The 11,721-nt window shown below is 38.7% G+C and overlaps 1 protein-coding gene across 1 annotated transcript; it reads right to left on the bottom strand.

Moving 5' to 3' along the window:
• Nucleotides 1-824: 824 nt before the first annotated feature.
• LOC138896831 (uncharacterized) lies at nt 825-1,220 on the bottom strand. Its single transcript, XM_070182181.1, has one exon. The coding sequence runs from the start codon at nt 1,218-1,220 to the stop codon at nt 825-827; it is 396 nt and encodes a 131-aa protein (XP_070038282.1).
• Nucleotides 1,221-11,721: the final 10,501 nt, after the last annotated feature.

Here is an 11,721-nt window from a genome sequence, read left to right as displayed (position 1 = left end):
ATCAAGTCCATAAATACAGTGGGTGCATTCGTCAACCCAAAGGACATGACAAGGAACTTGAAGTGGCCATATCGGGTCCTGAAGGTTGTCTTCGGAATATCTTTCTCCCGAACTCTGACCTGGTGGAATCCCGACCTCAAATCTATCTTTGAAAAGAATCTAGCCCCCTGGAACTGATCAAACAAGTCATCGATCCTTGGAAGTGGATACTTATTCTTAATAGTTACCTTATTCAGCTGCCTATAATTGATACACATCCTCAGCGAGCCGTCTTTCTTCCGCACAAACAATACTGGTGCACCCCAAGGTGAGGTACTGGGCCTGATGAAACCTTTCTCCAGCAAATCTTTTAACTGTTCCTTTAACTCCTTCAATTCGGCATATGCCATTCTATACGGAGGGATGGATATTGGTTGAGTTCCTGGAAGCAAATCGATGCTAAAATCAATCTCTCGCTCTGGAGGAATACTCGGAAGCTCATCTGGAAGCACATCTGCATACTCTTTGACTATGGGAATAGACTGAATTGTAGGTATCTCAGTATCTGCATCTCTAACTCGCATAATATGATAAATGCAACCTTTTGCGATCATTTTCCTCGCCTTCAGATAGGAAATAAACCTACCTCTGGGTGTCGCTGTATTACCTACCCATTCAAGGATTGGCTCACCCAAAAAAAAAAATCTGGCTGCCTCTACTCGGCAATCAACTGTGGCATAGCAAGATGCCAACCAGTACATGCCCATGATAACATCAAAATCCATCATCTCTAGCTCAACTAGGTCGGTTGAGGTCTGACGACTACAAACTGTCACCGTACAACCTCAGTAAAACCGTCTAGCAATAATCTGTTCTCCGAATGGTGTAGATACTGCAAAAGGATCACTTAGTATTTCAGGCACTATACCAAACTTACCCGCGACAAATGGGGTAATATACGATAAAGTAGATCCTGGGTCTATCAAGGCATAAGTATCATGAGAGAAAATGGTCAATATACCTATCATAATATCTGGTGAAGACTCTTGGTCCTGTCGACCCGCTAAAGCATAGATACGGTTCTTATTACCACCTGAACTGGAACCTCTACCTCTGACTGGACCTCTGCCAGCCGAAGACTGAGACTCGCGCCCTGAAGGATGTACGGACATATATGATCCTGTTGCTAAACTCGCTGGTTGTGCCATACCCCCAGAATCTCTATTTGGGAAATCTCGCATCATATGCCTCGGACGCCCACATGTATAAGAAGCACCAGAACCTGCTCGACATTGGCCCAAGTGTCCTCTACCACAGATGTCACACCGTGGCGGAAATGATCATGTCTGCCTTGAACCTTGATGTAGTTGCAAACCCAATGCCCGTGAGCTCTCACATGGTCCTGACTGAGTATAACGGTCATACCTGTAACCCTGTAACTGAGGTGGAGGAGGCCTAGGTGGCCGTCCAAAGTACTGGGGCCTATAACTACCCTGAGACTGCTCCTGAGACCTAGGAAATCTCATCCTCTTACGCTGCCCTTGCTCAGTCCTCTCTGTACCCTGCTGCTGATGCCTACCCCTTTCTATATTCTGAGCGAATGCCTGAATCCAGGAGATATCCATACTATCCTGCAATGTAGCAGTGGCACATGCCTCGATCAACTCTGGGGCTAACCCTGCTATAAACCTGTGGATCCTGTCCCGCATAGTGGCAATTATGGATGGTGCATATCTGGCCAATGAGTCAAAATGGAGACTATACTCTCGAACATTCATATTGCCCTACTTGAGGGCTAGAAACTGATCAACCCGAGCCTGTCGGATCTCCCGCGGTAAGTACTGGTCAAGGAAGGCATCTGAAAAATTCTCCCAACTAGCTGGAGGTGCATCACGTGCCTTGGACCTCTCCCATCCGTCGTACTAAAGGATGGCTATATCTCGGAGTCAAAAAGCTGCTAGCTCAACTGCCTCTTTCTCGGTGGCATGCATAACCTGAAAGATCCTTTGAAGCTGATCTATGAAATCCTGCGGGTCCTCCCTCTGATTTGTCCCCGTGAACTCTGGGGGACTCAAAGCAATAAACTCTCGGACCCTTGAAATCCCAAACCCTTCAAAAGATCCTGCACTAGCTGATGCCCTAGCTTGTTGCTGGGTAGCTACCAACTGTGTCAACAAATACACCACACTCCTCAAGTCTTGATCTGATGGAAGTGGAAGGGGAACTGGGTGTGCGGTATCCCTAGGAATATCCTCAGGTGGTGGAGGAGTCGGTAATGGCTAAGTACGGGTCTCTCCCTGGGCCTCAGACTGGGACCCATCTACTGAGGGTACCCTGCTGGTCCCCTCACCTATTGCTGCATCTCCCCTCTGGCTAGCCGTAGTCTTCCTAGTCACCGTCATTTGTGTATGCAACACCAACACGTAAGTTTAACTCAAATTTCCTATAACTCAGTTCTACATCATGATTTAGATTTGTAAGAAGGTTAACCAACTCCTAAATGCCCTGTAGTTCCCTGTTTATATAATATAGTGCATAACACATCTATAAACAAGACCCTACTATACACGACTTGTAGACTCCCTAGAACAGAACTGCTCTGATACCAAGTTTGTCATGCCCCGAACCTGGGGAACGAGACCGACACCCGATGCCTCACCTAACCTAGCGTACCAACTTGCGACTAAGGGACTCTTAACATAGAATGTCATAATTTGACCATGGGGCCACATTGCAAGACACTTTGCGAAGCAAAATATAAAACTGAACGGAAACTAGCACTGACTAAACTTCAATATAAAGCTGGGCCGACAAGGCCGTCATGACCACTATAGCTGACAAACAAACAAATTATACATACCAGGTCTACAAGCACAACACACTGCACTAGCTGACAGGATATGTCTACAAGCCTCTACTGATGGATGTATTGTGATCGGAATGGGGCCCTGACCTACCCATAACATATATACATATATACAAAAGATGCATACAAAACCCTAGACCCGACAACTCTGAAGGACATGGATCTTACCGATCAGGCTGAACTCGAGAAACACCTAATGAGTAGGTCTACCTGTCTGTCTATCTGAACCTGCATGCATGAAATGCAGCGTCCCCATAAAAGGGACGTCAGTACGAAATAATGTACCGAGTATGTAAGGCAATAACATAACTGAAAGCTGAAACTGAACTGATAATATAATAACTGAAAGTAATTCGGAGTCAAAGATGATCTGGAGATATACTTACCTGCTGATACTGACTCAACTCCTTCAATATAGGTAGTAAAATAAATGTCTGGCCCTATAAGGTTCGGTACGTGTAACTGCTCGGCCGTAGTAGGCTCGCTCATAGGCACTCGGCCATACTAGGTTTTGTATCTCGGCCATCCTGGGCTCGCTCATAGGCGCTCGGCCACAGTAGGCTCGGTATATAAGTAACCATATGATCAGAGATTGCCCAATAGGGGCTTGCCCACCGATTATAGCTCGATGGTGGTAAAAATACTATAATAATGTATATATATAGACCCTCTGATCTCTTTCCAGGAAGAAGACAATACTCAATTGAATATAAAGTCCCGATAAGGGACAATACTATAACTTATGAGACTAGGATAATGTATATAAATTCGGGAGTATGAACTTCTCTTTATGCCTCGTTATCAAATACGTGTAGTTACGAGATCATACCAAAATGAAGGAAGGGCTTAGCCTTAACATACCTTATCACAATCTTTCCAATCACCAAGTTTAACTCGCCTCTTCGCACCTTAATCTACAACAACGATAATAATACTATCATTAAGTTACGAAAGGTACAACTATCACACAACGAACGACAAGCTTATTTTGTATTAAAACGGGCAACATCTCCCCTATTATCCTTACTTCCTCCCAATTCAAGATAACACCAACAACACCAAAAAAACAACAATAACAACATATATACATTATTTTTCAACCTTATATACACCATAAAATACTACAAAACAGCCCAACATACCCCAATCTCTTCATACACAAAATGACCACCGTAGTAGTGTCAAACAACCCGAAAATTTTATGACGAACGATCAGCCCACCACCCTGAATTTGTGTGGTGTTTCTCCCCACCCTTATTCCTCCAAAACTCCACAAAACAGTAGTGAAATATGCAGTCCAACAATAACACAAAACAGTCCGCTAAAAGTGAATAACTCGAACTCACGGCTTCCGATCACCATCCCGTGAATTCTTACAAATATAGAACGACTTACTATGCATTTAAAGCAGAAAAAAATGGATGAAAGAGAGTAGTAAACTTACCTTATTTATTGGATAACTCAGCTCCTATCTTGGTTCTTCAAACTCTAAGTTTTTACCTCCAATTAGAACTTGAAAGGGAGAGAAAATCAATAGGGGTTTGTGGGATTGTTTTTGGGAGGATTTTTGTAGAGCTTATGTCTGGTTATTATGCCCTATTATCAGTCTAATATATGAAGGATATAGGCCTTTAAAAGGACTCTTTGGACGACCCGAACTGGCCCATTTTTGGATTCTCGTTTAAGCAAGTAGGTGACAGTCTGCGCAGTCCCGCAAAAATGACCGTATCTATCTACTCTGATATTGTATTGACAAATGATTTAATGCGTTAGAAAGTATACTCATAGATATTTAATTTGATAGGCGGAACACCCCATAACTCTAAGTATATTGGGATAAAATCGCAGTTACATTTGACCCAAAGTTTCAGTAAAACTTATTAACGTAACTTGTGATGACTTTCATCGACTTTTGTTCCACCACTCGCTTGACTTCAAAACATAACACACGACTATCATACGACTAACATAACTCGTAACATAACCTCTTTATCATGTTAAGCACCTTGGTCTCACCCCATAAGTACATGTTATAATATTCACAACTTGTCGACTTTCGATGAAATATTATTTTCTTCAATTCCTTTAGCTTCTGAACCTTCCAACCCTCTTTGTACTTGTTGTTCATGATCTTTAATATTTGTAACCTCCGAGGTAACATGATTAACTTACTTTATATACTTTTAAAGATGATATTATTTTTGGTCCTACATTAGTTTGCTCACGACGCAGTTTTACGTATGAAAATATAGGGTGTAACATCATAAAGAGGTGAACTCAGAGAATCACAGAATACACCCAAATACGGAGGAAAATAAGATTACACATAGGAATAAGTAGAGCCTGGATCAAATAAGACTGATGCATCTCTATGATAAACAAAACAGTACCTGTGATAATAGAATCTGACGCAACTGCCTCTGCCCTAGCAGGAGGGGCGTAATATCTGGCATGGCCTCCCCCTCTAGGGTAGGGCTGGCAAGTGGGCCGATCCCGGGCCTAAACGGGCTAAGTGGGCCGGTCCAAACGGTCTCGGGCCGGGTCCCGAGCCGGTCCTAAGTTAAACGGGCCAAAAGGGACCCGGGCCTAAACAGGCTTTTTGTAGGGACCGGCCCGGGACCGGGACCGTTTGGTCTCGGGCGAAACGGTCCCGGCCCCGGGCTAAATGGGCTAAGTGGGCCCAACATATATATATTTTTTAAAACATTAAATAGATATTAGAGACAAAAGGATGTTAAAAACAATATCTAAGACAATGCTTTGTAAATTTTATTATAGAATTGTGACCTAAATATTAATATTCAATATTTAATATCGAATATATATAGTATATAAGATGTATATATAGTATATCGATATAAGATGTATATATAGTGTATATATATATATAAAAGTTATATTCGATAAGCTATATATACATCTTATATACTATATATAAGATGTATATATAGTGTAGTATATATATTAAATGTATATATAATATATATATATTATACATATATATATATATATTATACATTTAATATATATCGATATAAGATGTATATATAGTATATATATATATATATATATATATATATATATATATATATATATGTTACACCCTATATTTTCGTATGTAGGAGTACGTCGTATGTTAATTGATGTAAGCTCAGAAATGAAATCATCTTTAAAAAGTCTATAAAGTAAGTTAATAATATTACCGTGGAGGTTACAAATATTTAAGGTCATGGATAACAAGTACCAAGAGGGTTGGAAAGCTTAGAAGCTAAACAAAAAATAAGTTTCGTCGAAAGTCGATAAGTTTAGAATGTTATAACATGCACTTTGGGGTAAGACCAGGGTTCTGAATGTGATAAGGAGGTTATGTTATGAGTTATTTTAGTCTTATGATAGTCCTGTGTTACATTTTAAAGTCAAGCGAGTTATGGAACAAAAGTTGGCAAAGGTCATCATAAGTTACATTCATAAATGTGCTGAAAATTAGGTCAAATGTAGCAGAGCGTTTCTCCCAATATACTTGGAATTACGGGATGAACCATATATCAAATTAAATATCTACGAGTCTAGTTTCTAACTCATTAAACCGTTCATTTATACGACATCGGAGTAGAGAGATATTTGTAGTTTCGTGAGACTGCGCAAACTGCATAGGTGACAAGTGGGTGTGTCACTGAAGCTTTTTTAGAAATACATTTCATGTGTTATATGAGGTCCTTTTGGGAATATTATATACCAGATTAAAGGTCTTGGAATGTAGTTTCCAACGCTTTTAACCGTTCATTTATAAGACATCCAAATAAAAAGATATAAGCGTCGGAAGAAGGGCCAATGATAGGGTGCCAAGCTAGCACCCCTTTGACTTTTCAAAAGTTGATATATTAAGGTCTTAGGTCATCTTTATCTTCATTTTTCCATAGCACACGACCATAGAACACCCATAAACATATCCTTATGCTTCTTTTAGGGTTTCAAATAAGATTAACATCCCAGGTATGAAATCAAGAAGCGATAACATTAAAACGATCCCAACGACGTAAATATCGCTATATCGCCTCTCTTTTTCTTTGTAGTTTGAGTTTTTAAAGGTAATTCATAGTTAATAAAATGTATAATTTCTGTATTTAAGCTTTTATGTATTGAGGAGGGTTGATAAATTCGTTTCCTAATAGTTAGAACTCACGGGACGGTGATCGGAAGCCATGAGTTCGATTTATTTCACTTTCAGTGGACTATTTTGTAGTCCACTAGTGTAGGCCTATTGTGCTACGGATTTATGGATTTTGGAAGGATGAAAGGCATAGATAAATGCCACATGTATTAGGGTAGTAGGCTGGTCACTCGTCGTTGTATTTTCAGGCTAATTGATAACTTGTTGATTGGGTGTGTTAGGGTATATTTGGGGTTTTTGTTGTATTGAAGGTCCTGAATTGTAGTTGGGTTGTTTTTGAGTTTCTGATTGTATTGTGTTTGTATCTCTCCTATAGTAGGCTTGAGGGAGAAGTAAAATCAGGGGAATGCTGCCCGTTTTATTTTAGAATCGAGTTATCGTTTAAGATACGTGATATACTAGCGCCATCTAAGTTGTATATGTATTTCTTTGTTATAGGGTTGGCACGCTAGTTGTCATAATCTTATTGTTGAGTTGCATTTACAACTTGAGGTATGTTAAGGCTATCTCTTTTTTTCTTTTGGCATGATCCATATGATACAAACGAAACAAGCAAACACAGAACTTTCACAAATGACCCTATTCTTAGAAGTACTAGGATTGCCTATGTTCTTGATTCCCCATATGTCCTACTATTATATCTTATGTTCACGGGTCTAAAACAAAATACGTAAGTTGATAAAGTTTATCTGAGAGATCTTATTGACTTACTTCATTAAGCATTGCATTTATTTATACATGTATACTGACCCATGACCAGATGACGTTATATACGCATATAGTATATATATATATGGGGTATGGGGAAAGGTTACGGTGTTATATATGCACCACCACCTAATCAGTTGGTATACGTTGATGATTTCGCCCACATAGGCCGAGATGATATAATGGGATGCCCTCAGAGGCTTGATGATGTTATGTACGTATATATCTATGCATGATATGACATTTATACACACAACATTTATATGCACAGGCATGACATTATAAATGTTTCATAATTCACAGAGCTATTCAGACTTACAGGTTAAGTCCTTTACTCCATGATTCTTTCATGTCTTTTATATACTGCTTTTATGCCTTACATACTAGGTACTTTATTTGTACTGACGTCCCTTTTGCTTGGGGACGCTGCGTTTCATGCCCACAGGTCCCGATAGAAAGGTTAACAGTCATCCTAGTAGGCTATCTACTCAGCGGAAGGTGTTGGTGCATTCCATTTGCTTTGGAGTTGCCTATTTGGTCAATATGATTTGGACATGTATTGATTGGTATGGCGGGGTCCTGTCCCGAACTTTATAACTTTTATGTACTCTTAGAGGCTTGTAGACAGATTTCATATATATGGATACTTGTATGGCCTTGTCGGCCTATGTTTTGAGTGTACAAATGATCATGTCAGCCTTGTAGGCCCGTATGTCACATGTATAAGTTTCTATATCATGTTGGGTCATCCTACGTCTAGTATTCCCTTATGTTTTATTCCGTTTATCTCATGACGGCCCTTATGGCCGACTTACCCATAACAGTATGATGAGAAAGATATGTTACGTTGGTACTCGGTTGTGTAAGGCACCGGGTGCCCATCGCGGCCCTGCAGTTTGGTCCGTGACAACATAACCACTAACTGAAATAGAGGGAGCAATAAATAGGGGTTCATGACTAATTCTCTCAAAACGACCGGTCGGGTCATTACAAGGTCTTAGTCTGGTCGTTTATAATTCATCACAACATGGAGCTTAAACTCATTACCAAGAGTTGACAAATTCCATCTTGATCAATCACTAATTCTACATGCATTTAATCATACCCAATATCCTTTCAACTATTGCCCTAGGGCCATAGGTGTTTAGTATCAAAGTACAATAAATAACTTGTCAATTATTATGACGATCTCAGGTCAAAGGAAACTCTTACATCACATTCTTCAAGAGAATATCCTATTGACAGTTTATGGTAATTCTAACCATTAGGAATTATCCAATGAATTAGTTCAATGATCATATCTCTATATGTATCATCTATTTATGTAGTTTAGTTAATGAGATCAACTAATTTTTATCCCATAAAGACGATCACATAAATATTGATCTAACCGGATTACTAATGTCTCAATTAATAATCCTACGATTAAGAACAAAATTTATATTAAATTGTAAGAGACTTTACTCTCATTATCATGATCTCTATCACGATGAGAAGTCTCAAAATTTAATCAAGGACCTTATTCAATTTAATCAAGCAATTAATAATAATGATAAAAGAATATCAAATTCCATATATATTTTATATGAAATAACGTTCACAAGAATATGTTCAAATCATCAAATATGAGATTGAATCTAGGGCATAACTACTATATCCCTAACAATCTCCCACTTGCACTAGAGTCAATCGCTCTTGTACTTCATTCCCAATTTTCACTTGTGCTTGTCAAACTCCTTTGCGCCTAGAGCTTTAGTGAATAGGTCTGTAGCATTTTCCTTTCCATCAACCTTTTTAATCTCGACGTCTCCATGTTCAATGTTCTCTCTTATCAAGTGATACCTTCACAGAACGTGTTTGGATTTTTGGTGTGATCTTGGTTCTTTTGCTTGAGCAATGGCTCTAGTATTGTCACACAACAATGGAACTGCACCTTCTGTTGAAGGAACCACACCAAGTTCAGTTAAGAACGTTTTCATCCATACAACTTCCTTAGCAGCTTCACTAGCTGCTATATATTCTGCTTCAGTCACTGAATCAGCTACTGTAGCTTGTTTGGAACTTTTCCAACTCACTGCACCACCATTTAAGGTGAATACATAACCAGAAATAGATTTGCTATCATCCCTATCTGAAGAGAAACTTGCATTAGTATAACCTTCAAGTTTCAACTCAAAATCTCCAAGCAACTTCTTAGATCTATCTCTATAGATCTTTATTCTTAATATATAAGCTGCTTCTCCCAAGTCTTTCATGGAGAACTGTTCAGATAGCTAAATCTCCGTACTTTGCAATGCTGGTACATCATTTCCGATGAGTAATATCTCATTAACATACAGTATTAAGGTTATAATTGTGCTCCCACTTACCTTTTTGTACGCACAAGGCTCTTCTTCGCATCTAATAAAATTGAACTTTTCAATTGTCTTGTTAAAGCAAATATTCCAACTTCGAGAAGTTTGCTTTAGTCCATAAATGGATCTATGTAACTTGCAAATTTTATTATGATCAGGCAGAGATGTGAAACCTTCTGGTTGTGTCATGTATACATCCTCTTCTAGCTCACCATCAAGGAAAGATGTTATTATATCCATTTACCATATTTCATAATCATAGTATGCTGCTATAGCGAGCAAGATCCGAATTGATTTGAGCATTTCTACGAGAGAGAAAGTCTCATCATAGTTGACTCCTTCTTTCTGACGATACCCCTTGGTAACAAGACGGGCTTTGTAGGTCTCTACCTTTCCGTCTGCTCCAATCTTTTTCTTAAAAACCCATTTATAACCTATAGGTTTTATATCCTTTGAAGGTTCAACTAAAGTCCATACTTTATTTTCCTTCATGGATTCCATTTCGGATTTCATAGCCTTTTGCCATCTCTCATGGTCAGAACTTTGTATAGCCTCTTCATAGGTCTTAGGGTCATCTTCATTATGATCAACCTCATTTGATACATCATCTTGTACCATTAGATTTAATCTAGTTGGTACATGACGTTCTCGTGTAGACCTTCTAAGAGGTGCTTGTACAACTTGCTCACCTTGTGTTGGATTTGGTTGTTGTTCAACTTGGTTTGGAACTGGTTCATTAACCTTTTCTTGAACTACATTTATTTCTTGAACTTCAACCGTTGAAGATGGCAACTTCCTTGTCAACTTCTAAACATCCAATAAAGGTTCTTCAACTTGTGTCTCATGATCTTGATATTGTGTTGATTCATTGGCTTCTTGAACTTCATAAAGTTATATTTCTCCACTATAATTTCCTTCTAAAAGAAATTCCCTTTCCAAAAAGGCTGCTCTTCTAGCCACAAACACTTTATGGTCAGAATGGTGATAGAAATAATATCCCATTATTTCTTTGGGATACCCAATGAACCTACACTTATCAGATCTTGAGTCAAGTTTATCAAGTTACAGTTTTTTAACATAAGCTGGACAACCTCAAATTTTAATATACTTAAGATTAGGCTTACGTCATTTTCCATATCTCATATGGTGCTGTAGAGACTGACTTAGTGGGAATTTTATTAAGTAAGTATGTTGCTGCTTCCAAAGCATATTCCTATAAATTTATTGGAAGATCAGTGAACCCCATCATAGAACTCACCATATCTAATAAGGTTCGATTTCTTCTTTCAGACACACCATTATGTTGTGGTATTCCTGGAGGTGTCCACTGTGAGAGAATCTCATTCTCTTTGAGATACCTAGTAAAATCTTCACTAATATACTCTCCACCTCTATCAGACCTTAGTACCTTGATACTTTTACCCGTCTATTTCTCAACTTTACTACGAAACTTTTTGAACATTTCAAAAGATTCAGATTTGTGTTTCATAAGATACACAAATCCATATCTTGACATATCATCAGTGAAAGTGATGAAGTAAGAATATCCACCTCTAGCTTGAATTTTTATGGGCCCACAAATATCTTTATGAATTAATCCCAATAATTCAGAAGCTCTTTCTCCACTTCCAGTAAATGAAGAT

This window comes from Nicotiana tomentosiformis, chromosome 8 (assembly GCF_000390325.3).
Source record: "Nicotiana tomentosiformis chromosome 8, ASM39032v3, whole genome shotgun sequence".
NCBI classification, from domain to species: Eukaryota; Viridiplantae; Streptophyta; class Magnoliopsida; order Solanales; family Solanaceae; genus Nicotiana; species Nicotiana tomentosiformis.
The sequence above is the reverse complement of the archived record's forward strand: the minus strand, read 5'-3'. Positions and strand labels throughout refer to the sequence as shown.

Coding starts and splice junctions, on each gene's coding strand:
- LOC138896831 (XM_070182181.1), bottom strand. CDS start 1,220: ATGCGAGATTTCCCAAATAGAGATTCTGGGGGTATGGCACAACCAGCG.